The sequence below is a fragment of the Agelaius tricolor genome, unplaced genomic scaffold (genome assembly GCF_023055355.1).
Source record: "Agelaius tricolor isolate 1412-34295 unplaced genomic scaffold, bAgeTri1.0.p SCAF_5, whole genome shotgun sequence".
NCBI classification, from domain to species: domain Eukaryota; kingdom Metazoa; phylum Chordata; class Aves; order Passeriformes; family Icteridae; genus Agelaius; species Agelaius tricolor.
This window is the reverse complement of record NW_027269265.1, coordinates 34851185-34868654: the sequence shown is the minus strand read 5'-3', so window position 1 is coordinate 34868654 and position 17470 is coordinate 34851185. Positions and strand designations below refer to the sequence as shown.

Genomic DNA, 17470 nt, shown 5'->3' with positions numbered 1-17470 from the left:
GGGATGTGTGTGGACCAGGCCATGTGGTCCACCAATCACAAAAGCATTGCATTTCCTGTTGTTTCTCCTTTATGAGTATGGGCCTATGGAAAGATGTTAGAGAATAGTCTTTAGTTCCTTTTGACTTCGCATTGTTCAAGGATCCTGAGAATAAGAAAAATATGATAACTTTGATTAATAGAACTTTATATGCCCAATTCTGCTTGTTGAAGTGTTGTCAGTCTTGCCCTGGGTTTATTGATTAGCTTTTCCTTTGTTCATGTAATCAGTCACATAATGTGTGGTTTTGATATGATTATGGTTATCTGGTAACCACAGAATATTCCTAATACTTCATCAGGTTATTGTTATTGTAGTTAGAGTCTTTAATCACAGGGTAAGCTGGGTCAAAAAAAATCTATCAGAAGTGTAGCACATCTAAAAGTCAAGAGCTTTTTGATAGCTCTATTGAAAGTCTTGTGTGGACTTTCATGTACAATAGTGCAGGAATCCACTCTTTCTCAGCAGCTGACAACTTGTTCTGCTCACTTTAAGGTCAAACTTGGCAGTATCCAAGAAACTCTTGAATTTTACTGTTGTCAGATGTAGCTTGGATTTTGCATCTAAATGCCTTTTAACATTTGTTCTGATGAATGAAAATACACCTCTCTACCTTTTAAAAAATATTTTAGGTTGAATGTGATTTTAAAAACCCCATAAAACACCCCAGCTTATGGTGTGGATTGTGCTGCTGCCTGTGAAGTTTTGTCTTTCTTACCTTCTAGATTTTGGAGTACTAGCTTATTCCATGAATGAGTTGGTGTTGGTTTTACTTACTGTTTCATAAAGATGTCTTAATAGAAACTAAAACAAAACAGTTTGGGCTACCTTTTCCATCATGAATTTCATGTTTATATTTGTATGGAAACAGCTCCCACTGAACCAGCATATTATTAAATCTCTTTTCAGGTAGTGTCTTTAGTGATGAATGATGAATACTATTCATGTGATTTTACTCTTTCCTTTCCTTTTTTGTTGTTGCCTAATACAGTTCTTGAAGTGTTGCAGGCTTTCAAAGTGATACAATTTAGCAATGCCCTGTGTTGAGTACAGATGTAATTATATTTTTTCCTTGGAGCATTTAACTGATTATGAAGAGTACAATAATCCATGCCTGAGCTAGAGGTTGTTGCAATGTCAGCAGTATGGTAGGATTTAGTCTGAAACCAGAATTGAACAGCTCTTTTTTCCCCAGAAACTCACCTGAGCATTCAGTGTGTTTTGTACAGATCACTAAAGTGATAAGACTTTTTACAGCCTAGCTAGGTGAAAGGATCGATTCTAAATATATCGGGGCTTTGAAGGCCTTTCCTCTCCCCTCCCCCATTATGCATTAGCTCTTTAGAGTTACTGTACTGCATGGCTTAAAATCCAAGAACTGCTGTGCTGTCACATCCATCACCTCTTCTAGGTTGATAGAAGAGGACAGTCATGCAGCTTTATGGATTTGCTGAACCCTGACTCGTACCCAGTAATTAAGGAGGTATTGCTTCCAAGGTGTACATATATTTTTTTAATGTACTGTTGCTGAATGGTTAGTAATAAGAGAGAAAATATGTGCTTATTACTAGAGGCAATATTTATGGGTTTTGGTTTTGCTTCTAAGATGTGAAATTTTGAATGGGTCTTAAATTCTGCCCTCTCTAGCATCTCATGCAACACTTAGCCTTCTGTACCTCAAACACATATTAGAATAAAGATGCAGTCCTGCTGAAATGAATGGCAGAGTACCCAACAGAAGGTATGTAAAGGCTACATGCAGAAAGCCCGGACTTATTCCATGTGCAGATCTGTTAATCACTTTAAGTACTCTGAATGCAGGATCAAGAGCAGATTGCTCATTATCTGGATACTTGTGAAGCAAAGCTGTGCAGGCTGACTATGGAAGGTAGAGCTAAAATTGCAAATTAGATTTTGGCAAACTGCTACAATATGAGGTCTCATTTTGGAGCGAATTTTTGAAATCCTTTCCCAAATGCTTAGTTCTGTCCTCAAGACAGAATGCCAGTGTACTGCCAAAAGGACTTAATAATTAAAAAAAGGATTGCCTGGCAACCTCAGTCCCTTGTTCCCTTTGCAATAGCTTTTTTGACTTGTTAGCTAACTGCAGACGTGATAGCTATCCCCTGTCTCTCTGAGACAATGCAGCAGCATGAAGCAGTATATTAAGGCTATCTTTTTATCTAACATCCAGGTTTTACCACCTCCAGCATCTGAGTTGGACATGTATCTTGGGAAATTTTGCTTATTTATAGGAGGAAAAAATAGGATTGGAACAATCAGACTAAGTTCAGTGAAACAGTCTTCTATTCAAGAATATTTTTGTTTCATTTATGAATACTTGTCTCCTTGAAATAAGGACTGTTCAAGAGCTAGAGGAGAATGCTCAATACTTGTATTACTATAGTACCTTACATATAAAAACTCTGAAGATTTCAGACTGCATTGCGTTTCTTCAGAGTACAGTGGAACTTATAATTCTTTTTTCAGATAAAAGCAAGTAGAAAAAGTAGTAATTGTCCCATGCAAGAAGCAAAATATGCTTATCTGATTTTTCTGAATTAGTCTTAATTTAAAAGTATTAATCTACATTTGCATGAATTTCACAACCTTGCTGTGGTTGAAAGTATTTGGTCTGGAAATAAATCTAGAAGACAGTTAAAGGGATTTGTACAAAGTGCAAATTATACCTATATTGTGGGGAGATGAGTGAAAAAAATTCTGTAGGCTGAAATTGTGTGTCCCAGTTGTGAAATTCCAGGGTCTATGTGTGTCAGTGAAGAAATTAAAATTAAATAAACCTCCTTCAGAGCTCGTCTTGCTTGCCTAAGTATTCTGTGGTCTGAAAAGCATCCCTTAGAAAACATACACGGTTGAGTGAAAAGATTCTTTGTTCAAAACCAAATTTCCTGTAACAGATTGGCTCAGTTTTGGACATATTCTTCTGTGGGTGGGTGGTAGAGTCTGGATCCTGTGATATTACTCAGTCTTTTATCTGCTCTGGCAAACCTTTGACTTCAGTAAGCCTTTAGCTTTCTTGGGAGATTTGTGTTAAGCAATTTTTGGATAAATTTGGGTTTGTTTGGAAATGAAAATATTTTCTGTTTCCTTCAACTCTTGCACTTGAGACTTCTGCTGTATTGGCAGCAGAGAGAGGTTTTAATGGTAGTACCTCCCTGTATGGGCCTGGATTCCTCTTAAATCATACCACAGAAATGACTTGCATTATTTAGAACTGAAACCCTGCTCATGTTTTGCATTTAAAGATCTTGGAGTGAAACAGCATTGGTTTTCATAAAGGTTTTACTTTGTTCTTTCATTAAAGTTCCTGTACCTGGGATTTGGTGGACTCAGTATCTGATCTATCTATTTACAGTACCTGAATTATCTCAATGGAAGAAGTAAATGGGCTGATGCTTATTTACCATCTGACCACTTTTGGTAGTTTGCATTTAGGTATTTTCCATTTTGGTCAGTAAAGCCACAGTAGGCTGTTCTGTTTTCAAAATGGAGGAGGAAATAAAATGTGTCCAGTATTCCCACCCACAATGATACTCCAGGCAGTGGTCTTTCACATTCCAGCTACAAAGGGTAACATTAGTTCCCTTCTTTACAGTTGGCCTTAGTGATGTTTGAAATAGTGATTGTACAGTAGCAGATGAGCAAAAGCCTGTGGGAAAACAAATCCAGTACTAGGCTGTTGTGTCCATTGGTGCTTCAGTTGCTCTGGAATGATCTGCAAAAACACCCAACTGTGTCAAAAAGGTGTGATATTATTCTGGGAGACAAAAGTCAGGTGAAATAATGTCATTTCATGTGAGTTTGACTTCCCTTGCCATTTTTCAGCCTTTCAGGTCATAACTAGTGGTCTTTTCACCCATCTTCAATCTTAACAAAATGAAAGTAGATATGCTGAAGCATTGGAGGTAAAGCAGTAACCTTGTTTAGAGGCCAAATAAAAAGGGAGACTGGGGAAGAAACTTCACCGAATCCAGCTAGTTAATGATTTAAATATTATAATTGAATGTTTCTGCAGCAAGTGAAATAACAATGACATTTTTTGTATTTATAGTCCTTCCTCTGTTGTGACTCCCACCCATTGCTGTTGCTGCCATCTAGCTCTTGGCCTATGTCAGCAGCTGATGCGGCCCTAAGGGGACGAAAACACTACAGAAAGTAATGGGTTGTGACTCCTGGGAATGGGTGTGAGTGGGATACATTTACAGGCTGAGTGCTTTTGCTGGAGATTTTCCTCTTGTTTTGATGTGACTGCTTTCTGCATTTGTAGAATGTTGGGGGGCAAAGCACTTGACCCACAGCAGTGTTCATGTTGGTAGAGACTGAACTAGAACTACTCAAGTGCACTGACACTTACAGGTGTTGGGTGTTGCCAGCACCTTTAAGGGTTTCAAGCCTTCTCAACTCTCCATCCTCCAGGTGCTGTGTCAGGTAGCCAGCAGTCAGGGCCTCACCTGGGACATTGACCACCTGCTTTGTCTCCAGGTACAGGAGGTCCCTTTAAGTTCAGGCTTGCTTGGAGTACCTTTATAGTCAGTTTTATATTGGTGGCAAAAGAGCTTCTGATACTTTGTTCTCCCAACTTGTTTCAAAGCATTGATAGCCACCCTGACCTGCTAGAAACACTATTGAATTGTATGGGTCTCTATGAAAAATTGATAAAACTTTAAAATATTACTGTAAAATACATAAGTTAATGTTGCTTTATCACTAGGTAGTAATTTTTTCATGGTCTGCCTGTTGTATTTCAATAAAAAAATAGTTACTCTGGCATTAAAATCTGACTATATTGTCCCTGCTGGAGAGAAGTTATATGGAAGTTAAGTATGAAGCCAGCAATCATCCATCAAGTTAGAATTATACCCTGGTGTACTACAGATAACAGCTGTTTTCCCCCACAGGTTTCCTTGTCTTCTAACCTTCTTCCTTACAGATTTCTTTCTGTATGTTTTCAGTTTTCATTACACTCAGTCCTGCTCTTATTTCTTTATTTCTCCTTCACCTAATTATTGTGACCATTTCCATCAGGCGTGACATTTATTAGCTAATAGCTTTCTATTCTTGTGCTTCGGGTTTACTGAGTAGCATCATGCAGAGATAATTGACTTGGTGTCAGCTGGACCATACAAGAGACTGTCTTAGATTTTTTTGCAATTTTTTCAGATTTCTTAATACACACATACATTCTCTGGACTGAGAAATGGAGTATGAAGTTGTTGATATAGCTGTTGTCATGAAGTATAGGGGCAATGGGCAGTTTGGTGGTTAATTCTTGTGGTGGTATTGCAGGGTAATCCTGATTTCCTTGGTCTTGTTATTACCAACTTTTGCCTTTTAAGTCAGGAACGTCTTTATTTTTTTGGTGTACTGTGTGCCAAATAAACTAGGAATATGACAGCAGCATAGTGGAAAAAGCTGAAGCCAGCTTTGGTATGCCTGGCTGTTCATACTATTTCGTGCAGTAGAGCAGCAACCCCTTTCTTCTACTTTGATAGTTAAAAGTGGGATATTTTTGCTGTGGAAGATCATACTGTAGTAGTTCCTTCCTGAATGTTGTTCTACTTCTAAAGTGATGAGTCAGCTTGTAACACAAGCAAAGCATAGGAGTATTCTGTTCAGCACTAAAGTATGCAGATTAACCTAATACTTTCTCTAGGCTCAGAAACCAGAAAAAGGCATTTATGACCATATTTTTATGCCTTGACACTTAATGTTGACAGTTGAGGAGCCATTTTCTACCAGTTCTTTGATGTTGCTATCAACTGGATCAGAATATGTTTAGGTGTTTATTTTTCCTTACTAGCTGTTCCCCATTGCTTTGGCCCACTGGACAGGAAGAATGCTGTCCAAACTGTTCAAAAGTGTATCTGGAAACTAAAACAACCGTTCCAAGAGAAACAAGGGAAAAAATATTATAATGTTACCACCTTCCAGGGGGAGTATCTGTTTGTGAAAGGAGGTTATAATATATTGTTTTGCTAGTGTAATGTGAGCAGAACAGAGAATTAAAACAGCAGCTGTTAATTTCATTGCCAAGCTTTTCTTCTTAATTTACCTTGTGAAAAATTTCCCTTGGTGAAAGCAATCTACCTCTTTGAAATATCTTTTTTATGCATACAGGAGGTAGTATAGTGTTAGATTAAAAATAGGAGGTATATGACTGAGGTTTTGTAGTGACTAACTTGAAACCTCAGTAAAGATTCATTATATTTGTTTAAGTGATCGGATTGAAAAATTTGCTGCAGATGGTTTTTCTGTTTGTGTAGGATAGAGGAGCATGTTTAGAAGGAGAGAAGATGGGTTTAAGAAGAAGAAAATTAAAGGAAAGGGATAGAAATGTGTATATTCTGGCAGAAGGAAAGAAATTCAGACTTAGAGCTTCTAGCATAATTGGAAAGAGGAAAAGCATTGTAATACAAATAAGCTGTGTTAAGCAGAAAGAAGAGTATATCAACAATGCAGTTATTTGCATTGCAGCACTAGAGCAAAGTTCAAAATATTCCCAAAACAAAATTTGCTCAGCGGTTTTAAAGTTCCTAACGCAGTGGCTAAGAAGTAGAAGTGATATGTATTAGATGTGGTTTACCCAGTCTCTTCAGGTGTTTTAAAACATAGGTACAAGTAGATCAAAGGATATATAGCTCTATGCCCCTCAATGGTTATACATTTTTATCCCCCTATTTTTATCTTGTTTTGGTGTATCTGTATATCTGCTCTTAAGTCTTTCTAGTAGATACATGAGTAGTGAAAACACAGCTGTATAGTATCTGAAGTGACATCTTACTTGCATTAAGGCTTTGGGTGTGTTCTCAATGATGTTCACCATTGACTTTTCAACTGATTCAGTGATTATTAAGGTGAATGGTGCAAGATGCAATGAGAGATGACCTTCAGCTGCCTTTGTGGACAAAAGGACAGTTTTACTTACGACTTATTTTACAGTAGTACAGTATTTTACAGCTAGCTGTCATACTAATAGAACAATATATTTCTGACTACTTAATTTTGTACATGTTTAGACCACTGAGGTAATCTTGGAATGATAAGTAAATTGGTTTTCACCAGATGTCTCTAACATCATGTGTGTAGGGGAGCTTCTGTAATTGAAATAGCTTGTTTATACCAGACCAGAGAGATTTATGTGGCTTGAGTAAGCACTTAGGACAGATGTGCCTCTTGTCATTACAGGCTCCTGTGGAGGGTAATTCAGACACCTATATTAGATATATGCTTGGAATCCCCTTCTGTAGAGGCTTTGTCTTTTCTCTGACTGTTTGGAGCCTGGGAAGACTGCCTTCTGAGATGCTGTGAGTTGGTTTCATGTAAGCCAGTTTTCACTGTAATGATCCACAGCTACAGAGGGGAGAGAACATGAAGGAGAAGACATTCACCTTTTGAACATGTGAGGCTGTGGCAGGTGTGCATCTGTTGCAAGCATGCAAGACAGAATTTCATCTCTATAGAAATGTTTATTTAATTTGCTTCCAGGGCAACCCTTCTGTAGTTTTATCTGCTAATTTATGGCAGAGCTGTAACTTAGCTAGCATTTAAACTGTTAATCTTTGTAACTTCAGTTTGTATTCCTTCAGAGTTCATTTGATCATTTGGCCCTCTGTTTTGCCACTTAGAACTAACCAGTGGTTTTCTTGCCGTGCACGATGTCCTTAATAACAGAATTTTGAAGCTGCAGGTGTCAGTATTTTCTCTGCAGTGATTTTTCCTTCTGAAAGGCATGTATCTCCGTAGTGAATTGTGATGATGAAACAGAACTGAAGATCCTGCAGTAGGAAATATGTGAAGGCTGAAGGATATGATGGCATTTTAGAAATCTTAACCAAGTTGGTTTTGTATGCTTTGAATACAAGGCAGATGTTTTTTGTCTTTCTAGTAAAGCATAATAATTTGGAATTTGGTGGAACAGGAAGAAGAGCTGACTCAGTGTCAGATAACAGTGTGTCAGTTGTACTTAGGTGGATCTGTTCCTGTGATGTTTGTTTTCAGTACTACAAACCTTTGTTAAAGCAACAAAAGTATCTAAGTTGGCCCTGGCTCTAGAAAAGTAACCCTCATTCTTCTTGAAGCCACTGATACCCAGCTGTGGCTCATGAAACTGAGAACCAAAACCTTTGAGATCTGTTATCACTAGGATCTGGGTGCTTCCACAGGATTGATGACTTTCTGTAAGAGTGACATTGGAATGTGTGGAAAATCTGCTAGCTATTAATGTACATAGGGAATGGTGCTAATAGTGGGGAGGGTAAATTGGCTTCACCTGACCTCAAGAAGGTGGTTTCCATCACTTTCAACTCTGCTAGAAAAGCTGCTAGCCCAAATCACAGACAGCATAACAGGATTCTGAGTACATAATACTTCCACTTCCATACTAAGTAAGAAGACCATCTTTAAATGGTACCAGAATTGACAGAGTTAACACCTCATCATTCTTTGTAGGGATTGAAACTGGCATGCCATGCAGTGTTACCTTTCCCCTTTGTTACTGCAACTTGTTTTGGCCAAAGCAGAAGCCAAAGCTCCACATAGATGGAAACCTCTATCAAAAAGTACTGAAAAATAGAATGATGACAAATTAGAAAATTTTTCACAAGGGTCTGATAGGAAAATAACTTGCTGTTTCTTGTAGGGCACCAAAGATGTTCTTGAAGAATATGGAGGAAGCTCAGTAAACATTTTAATTTTAAAGAAAAAGGACTATCTCATCATAACCTAGTTAAGAGGAGGCTCAGTATTTAATTCTAACTTTCTGTCTCAACTCTCTAACGTGCCTTGATTGGCTGTTGTCTTTCAGCACTTGCAGTCTGCCTGGCTCTCATGGGGTCGGATCAAGGCTGGCTCTCAGTGGAGTCAGATCAAGGGTCAGTAATGACTCTTGAAAGTCCATGTGGTAATAAAGTTCTTGGTACACTCTTAGTGGTTGAAATTACACAGCTGAATCATATGTATCTGTATCTGGATGACTGCCTGATCTCAGGAAGGTTTTGTGAAGAGATACTAAGGCAAATTTGGTCATATTCATTCTAGACTCTGACACATGGAGATATTGAAGAGCTATCTTGCTGAACAGAATTTCTGTGAGCTGTAATTAACTTCATTGTCAAATGCTTATTTTCCTGAGGACAAGTTCCAAGTCTTTCAGGACTGTATGAAAACATACGTGAGCACTAATGGATTATTAGTCCTGTAAGGACATGCATGCATGGTGCACTTCACCGAAGGTTGCTAACCATTTTAATGGTACTCTAGGCCACCATGCTTTCCTTTGTACTTGCACAGTAAGCAAAGAACATGGTGATTTCCTATATCAAGTTGTTTTGCTGCAGCATTTGGATGGTGCAAGCAGTCTGAATGTGCTTGTAATACCTGATTTGCTTCCCCAGTCCCCCTTGTAGACTGCTGGTCAGCTCCTACCATGCTACTTAAGATCAGCTTTTAGCCTGTGCCAGAGAGGAAAAAGAGGAGCAGTAGTACATAGCAGACCTTCATCTACAATTTGGCTGGCTCTATGCCTGCACACAGGAAGAGATTTCTTGCATGGGCCTTGCTGAAACAGGGAAAGGCTGATCCGCCCCTAACAAGCTGATACACATTCTTCATGTTCCTGCTGGTTTGGATCTCGTTCTTCCCTGGTTGCTTGCAGACTGGGTCCAGCGTCTTTGCTGCCAGTCTCTCTCTTGAAGGCTGGGAACGTGAAAGATTTTCTATTAAATTTTCTACCTATTTTAAACCTCTCCACCACTTGCAGATCTTTAAAATCAGTAGACAAGATTGAGATTTACTTCCTTTGTGTATTAGCTATGTTTTGATGTAAGTGGTCTATATCTGCGCCTGAACTTGTTTTGGTAGTGTAGTAGGTTGATGCTGGATTCCAGGCACCCACCAAAGCCCCTCTGTCACTCCCCTCTGCAACTGCACAGGGGAGAGAAAATATAACAAAGGGTTCATGAGTTGTGATAAGGACCAGGAGAGATCACTCATCAAATACCATTACCAGCAAAAACAGACTCAAATTAGAAATATGACTTGAATTTCTTAGTAAAAAAACTCAGCTGGATAATGAGAAGTAAAAGAACACCTTAAAAAAACCCAAAACCTTCCCTCCTTCCCAGCTGTATTTCCTCTCCCCATCAGCATAGGGAAACAGGGAGTGGGGGTTATGCCCAGTTCATCACACATTGTTCCTGTTGGTGCTCAGCGGGAGCAGTCCTTCTACTGCTCTGGTGTGGAGTCCCTCCCACAGGAAATGGACTCATGCTGGAGAAGTCCATGGAGAACTATCCTACAGGCAACAACTCCACAAACTGCTGCAACATGGGTTACTCTTCCTGCACTCTTCCCTCACAGGTGCAGTCCTTCAGGCACAGCCTGCTCCAACATGGGTCCTCCATGCAGTCACAAATCTTGGCAGGAAACCTTTCCCCAGATCTGCAGGTCCCTGCCGGGCACCAGTTCCAGTATGAGCCCCCACAGGGTCACAGCCTCCTCAGGCATCCACCTGCTCTGGAGGAGGCGTGGGTCTCCTCCATGTGGTACAGGTGGATCTCTGCATCCATGTGGTCCTCCATGGATGAGAAAGCTCATGCAGAGAAAGCTCAGCTCTGGTGTCTGGAGAACCTCCTCCCCTTCCTTCTGCACTGACATTGGTGGCTCTAGATTTGTTCTTCTCACATATTCTCTCTCCACTCTTCTCTTGATGCAATTACATCTGCACAATAACTAACTTTTTATTCTTTTTCTAAAGTATCTTGTCACAAAGGTGTTACTGTCACTTCCAGTTGGCTCACCCTTGGCCAGTGGCACATCCATCTTGGAGCCACCAGGGATTGGCTGTGCTGGACAAGGGAAAAGCTTCTAGCATCTTCCACCCACCCCACTACCAAAACCTGGCCATGTAAACTCAATGCAGTTATGCCAGATGTTAATAATCTGTCCACTGTTATCTCAGTCCTGAGCAATCAAATCTGTTAAATTAGGAAAGTACATTAATTCTGTAACTGTAGAGAGCATGTTGCTTGTTTGTGTTTCACGTATCTTGTTTGTTTTGTCATGGACTAATACAAGTGCAGAAGTAGTACTTGCAGAAGAGGACTTGCATTGAGAGTATTAAACAAAGAGTAATAACTGATTGTAGGTAAAACTCAGAAGTAAACGAGACCATGTTGATTAGCGTAAGCAAAATGCAGTGTCCTAGCAACCTCCTGTGTGTTCTCTGTAAAAGTCTTTTTATAAGGAGGAGACTGAAACAAATTAAAATTTCACCTATTTACAAGTTCTTCATTGAAATTCAGGCAAAAACAAGAGGGAAGAGTCAAGGCTTTTGGTTTGAAAGTCTGACAGATGGGCGAGGGAGACTCCTGGCAAGTGAGCCTTTTGATACTGAGTAATACAATAAAGAGAACTGAAACAGATGCCATTTTAAAATTAATTTTTAAAAATTTGGATTTCAAGATTACTATTCCAAGCAGTTATTACAAGGAAATAGAAAAGGAGCCAAGGTTGTAACTAAGGAATCAGACTTGCAATAAATCCGTCTCTTTTGTTGTCCTTCTCTGTGGTCTTTTGTCATGGTAATTTTTCTTACTACCCTGCCTCTGACAAAAGAACAAGTTCTGGATACAAAAGAACTATGGAAGTACTAATTATTTTGTTAGAACTTAATACAAATCAAGACTTAATTAGATTTAAATAACCTCTTACCAGGAAGGTATGTACAAAGCATGTATCAGTTCTGATATATGGTGCTCTGTCCTGTTATTGACCTCATTCAGACAGAATATGATCTGTGAACAATAAATTTGTTTGTTCCTCATGGTGATTACGGAGGGAAGCAAAAAAAATCCCCAAACCCCCTAAACCCATACTTTCTTGTCTCAGAGTTTTACTTTAACTTTACAACATCACTGTACATCTCTAAATTACTGCATTTAAATTTAAAATTACATTTTGTTATTCTGCCAGTTCTTTAGGCAGAATGGGTACAAGCTAGAAAAAGAAACACTATGTACATTTTAGGAAGCTTTTCACTTTGCAATCAAGGAGTGACTTGCTAGCAATTTCTTTTAGCACCTCTTCATCTGCTAGAAGGAAGTAAAAAAGTTAGACTTAATTTGAAGAAGAAGCCCAAAGGAAGGCACCTTCTCTACCTTGGTTTCTTGTGGTGGTTCTGTTGTGCACTGAAGTATTGCTCTAAAAATGCATATGGTTTTGCCACCATGAAGAGAACAGTAACTCTAGGCCTCAGTCTCTTCTCTGTGATTAGGAAAAAGGAGCATTTGGTCTTGTCAGAAATTTTGCAAAAGAAGGAAGAACCAGGAGCTTAACTGTAGGTCTAATTTCTTTACACCTTGAGTTGTCCCACAAAAATCTTTGAAGTAGTATTTTGTGAATTCTATTATTGAAGTAAAAGCAGTATTTTAACATTTTAAATGTGTGTTACTTATAATGTAGAAGGGTTCAAATAACACTTTTGGGTTTTATTTGGTGGGAATCCCCATTTTAATTATTGGAAGGAATGATTCTTCCCTCCCCAAAAAAAGAAAGCTGTATCAGCTTGAGGCTGACACTTGAGTCTTCTCATGGACTGCTGAAAATGGTCCTCAAGATTATTTTCTGTAATTTTTGCAGCACATCTGCCTTTTATAGGTTTTGTTATGATCCATGATTGATTATGGAGGTCATGGAGTTTCTTTTGTTTGTTTGGGATTTTTTGGTTTGGTTTTTTTGCAATTGATGCATCCACAGAAAAAGAAAAAAAATCCTCATGTTTTCTAAGAACCTCTGTCTATAGTGTCTGTAATGACATGAAAAACATAGCCATGTTGTGATGGTGCGTAATTGGCTTGGTGATTTTTGATGTGAAGTCTTTGGAATAATACCAATACAAATATTTCTTTCTTTGGTGCTTTACAAAGTGGCTTAAAACATTTCAGGGGCTTATGGTTCCATTAGTTATGGAAGATTAGTCCCCTCATATTCTGTTAATTTATGTTGCATTGCTGGAGTGGCTCGTGTGGTCACTTTGCACTAAGATAAAGAAAGAGGATAATGAGATGCTGCTAAAGTAGGGTGGGTACTTGTGGGCTCTGGTTTAAACTCAGTGGTGTAACAGTACAACTTTCCAGCTCCAGAGGAATGTGTCTTATATCACAGCATTCTTGAGTTCTGCCTCAAGGTGCTTTTAAAGTTTTTGGCTGTGGACTCCTTTGCCACAGAAAGGGCAGAAAAAAGTTGTTTAATAATGATGGGGGAGGGAGTCTGTGGGGGTCTACATGTCTTCTGGAATTGGGCATGCTATTGCTGATCAAAATAAATTTATTCAACAGTGATTTAAAAAAAAATATTGTGCATAGAGCTTCTACTCCTAACACATATATCCAGCCTATGTGTGTGTATCTGGATTTACAAAAAAAAAAGTCCTCTAAGCAGTTCAAGAAAATGATGCTATTACTGGCTTGCTGAGAGAGGATTAATTAGGAAATGTCTTCCCTTATCTGGATTTCTAGAAGTTACAGTGGTTCACTTCCTCTTAGCAGAGCATTATACAGAATGACACTAGGCACTATATTAAATAATTATGTTATTACATATTTCTTCTCTGGGATTTAGTACTTTGGTTAAATTTGAAGTTATTTGTTAGGGAACTGTTCAGTTGTCAGATGAAGGAATCAGCCTGAAATAACCTGTAAGAGGGTATGGTATGTTTGAATAACAAAAAGCCAGGGAAAGTCTTGAAATTTGGGGGATCTCCAGGAAAATCTGTTTTTGCATAAATACTAGCTTTACTCTGCATACGTTTTATTCCCAACCCCCCCTCTTTTCTCCAGTACTGATACTCGAAAAGGTGGAAAATGGAGATCTGAGCAACAAGATGTTGAAGATCACGGATTTCGGCCTGGCCAGGGAATGGCATAAAACTACCAAAATGAGCGCAGCTGGGACATATGCCTGGATGGCTCCTGAGGTCATCCGCTCTTCCATGTTCTCCAAAGGCAGCGATGTTTGGAGGTATTGATTTGGCATTAAGTGATTGGATACTAAAGAGTAACTGGACCTGCCAGGAAGTCTCTTTTATGTGTAAGAATGAGTGATGGTGAACCAAATATTAAAACTCAGGTCTTAAGAAAACTTTATCCACCAGCTTTCCATCTGTCAGACTTATCTCAGACTTATTGTTACTGTAGAAAATAAGTGATGGACCAGCTACTGCATGCCTCTAAATTTTTGTTGTTCTATAAGTTTTCATTCGTATTATTTTGAGATTCATAATCCAAATCCCCTCTGCTTTATCTTAACCAAACGTTTTGGGTTTATTTGGCTATTGACTGACATAATCAAAGGCCATAATACAATCTGAGAAGTACTTAATTTTTATACTGTTTTACATACAAGGTAATTTTGAACTATTTTGTTTTGGTAGTAATCTGTCACTAATGTATATGTACACAAATACACTGTAGTTAATTGAATTCCCTGTCCTGTTTCAATCACAATACTATGGTTTTTGTTTTCATAATAATTTTATTAATTATTTTCATGCTTCTAGTATTTCACATAGGATAATAGATCTCTTATCTGGGCCCATCTGAGTATGTAATCCATAAATAGTAACCTGCATGTATATATTGTCTTGTTCATTCATGCACTGGAATTTTCATGAATGAGCTAATATGGTGGGGAGGTGTAAAGGTTGGCCTATATATTTCCAGAAATTGAGTTTGAATACCTCTATTAAGTGGATTTCTAAATACATAATTCAGTATATAGCTCCAGGACAGTGACTTTTCTGGATACTGGATGACTTAGAATTAGTACTGAGCATCTGAAACAGATAAAATAGAGAGAATTTTGTTTTTGTTGTGGAGAAAAAGGTGTTGAAATGTCAGAATCTTTATTTTCATAGCAGTAAGATTCTGTTGCTGGCCAGTAATGCTCCTCCACAAGTGAGTGCATGCTGTAAAACCCATCAGGATAAAGAAATAGCCCAGCTGGTAGACATGTCTGGCTGTTATGGCAGCTATTTGGTGTGGGGATTTTCATTTTCCTTGTCCAGTTTTGCTGAATAGATAATGTATTGCCTTGTGATAAGTACTTGTATTTTGCACTCTGATAGTATGGATAAAATCCTGACCATGTAATTAAATGTGGTAGCCTCCGTAGCTAATCTGAGACAGATTGAGCAAGAACCAGGCTTTTATTTGGAGTGAAGTCTGGCAGAAATGAAAATCTTAAGGCTGTGCACCTTTTCTGTGCATCTGATTATGGTATTGGTTTGTGCACAGCTTGTCAACCTCAAACCTAAACTTGCTGTTCTCTGAAACAGTGCCCGGAAGGGCCTTTAAGGGTAACCTAAGGGAAAGAGGGAACAGTTTTCCTGTAATTGTAACTTTAGTAATACAGGCATGCTATGAACAGATCAGTAGATGTTCTGTACCAGTATGAATTAATTTTAAAAATATTAAGAATTATTTAGTTGGTTGGTGATTTTCATGAAGTGCCTCTATGCCCATGCAAAAGTACCAGTTTGATCATTGACTTAAGGACTGTAAATATCTGAAATGATTTGTTCATTTTTCAGAATATTTTATTTCCACTTTTAAGATTCCTTCATCACTTTCTCTTGTTATAGTTACCAGTCTTCCCTTGAAAAGAGGTTGAGTCCCTCACAATACTCGCCCTTAAACAGAGAGTCATCACCATTAAGGGAACTTATATACTGTCTCTGAATAAGTTTTTTCTTTCTGGTGGGTAAAACCTCTATTCATAGTTAAACAAGCTGAAAAGAACATGTATGCAGAGGACAAATGCTTGCCAGTGCAATCACTACTAGTCTGCCAATGATTGTAAGCCCTAGATTTTAGAAAAGCAGTCATGGACTTGTGTAATAATTCCTGTCCCCACCCAAGGATGCAACCTGAAATTCTTAACAGGATGAACTTTTTTATCCTATTAGACTTGCTCCTCCTCTTGTCCAGTTCAACCACTTGGTTAATCACTGGAGTCGTAGGGGGTTTTTTTGCCTGACAGCCTTCCAGTTAGTCTATGCAGCATCAACAGAATTGTCTCTAATGTTCATGAACCCTTTTATTTCAACACCTTTTCTTTAAAGCTTATTAGAGTAATACTGCTGGCTGAACTGTTTCCCAGCCTTTGAACAAGAATCTTGTTCTCCTTGTGTTCTTGCTGCACAAACAGCTGAAGAAGAATCATGCTAGGACTGAAATTTCCTGAGTCAATCTTATCATAACTGACTGCTTCATCTTTCCAAAACATGTTTCAAGCTCCATTTTAAAAGCTCCATCTGTTTACTCTGGAGTAGGGTTGGCAAAGAACTTAAAAAGAATGAGGAATGACCACACATGGTATTTATCACCAGGGTCTGGACCACTGTGGAGCTTGTTCATAGTATCAGTACTTAGTAAATCTTGCTAGTGAAAACTTGTTGCTGTGAATTTTTCTGTGGTGTACCCAGAGGCTCTAGATATAGTAGAAGCCTTGTGCTTATATTGTACAGAGGACAGTGAAACTACAACTTTATTTAAATAAGTCCCTTCCTGTAAATCTGTTATGTGTTTGTTTGTATTTGCTTTGGATTTACAGGGTTAAAGTTGAAGCTTGGATATTGCAGCTCATCCAGTACTGTACGCTAATGTTAGTAGGCATATAAATAACATTTTTCTGTCATTTGGCTGGTTAAATATATTTCTTGTTTGCTGTACACTTTGTTTTTTACTTGTACTACTTAAAAGACAGTCATAGTGTCAGTACTATCAGTGTGTGGAATATAAGGGCAGCATACAGCCATCATCTGGGTTCTCTGTGGTCCTCAATTTAGATGTTTTTAAGCTATATCTACTCTGAGACCAGTGAAATAATTGGGCATTTAATTTCCATTTAGGAATGGAATACCAGGTCTAGCTAAAACCATCAGATTAGCAGATCAGGAAGTTTCAGGCATTCAGTGCTGGGTGTAGGAACTTCAGTCATTAGAATATTTTGTTTTAAGCAAGCACTGGTCAAGCACTTGCTTCCATCCACAATTGATCACTTGTAGGCTTCTGTGGTTTTCTGTGCGTAATGAAGCACTGTCAAGACTTCAATACCTGGCAGACAAATGCTGACTAGCAATATTAGGAGAAACTCACCTGGGAGAAGCACATGAGTACTGTGAAAGCACATACATGAGTGTTGTGAAATAGGCAGGAAGGGTCATCTCTGGAACTGTCAGTTAATTAACATGCAAAATGCCAGCTGTTAATAGCTATAAAAATGTAATGAATAAATGAAGTTTGGGGCTTTTTTTCCGTACTAAAAGTCATGTTCTGGTTGCTGTTGGAACTGGGATCTCTTTGTTGGGTTGATAATTCCTTCCTCATGGAAAGTGTTGAACCTGGGGAAATGG

General features: G+C 38.5%; 1 protein-coding gene across 2 annotated transcripts in view; it reads left to right on the top strand.

Annotated features, from left to right (window-relative positions):
* Nucleotides 1–17470, top strand: part of MAP3K9 (mitogen-activated protein kinase kinase kinase 9) — a 58408-nt gene that overhangs the window by 13647 nt on the left and 27291 nt on the right. For both annotated transcript variants that reach the window (XR_011679223.1, XM_071427201.1), the window contains exon 3: nt 13896–14076. Coding sequence is in view for 1 of the 2 variants with exons in the window: in XM_071427201.1 (XP_071283302.1) it covers nt 13896–14076 (181 nt within the window). In the remaining variant the exon portion in view is untranslated. The remainder of the gene's footprint in view (nt 1–13895; nt 14077–17470) is intronic.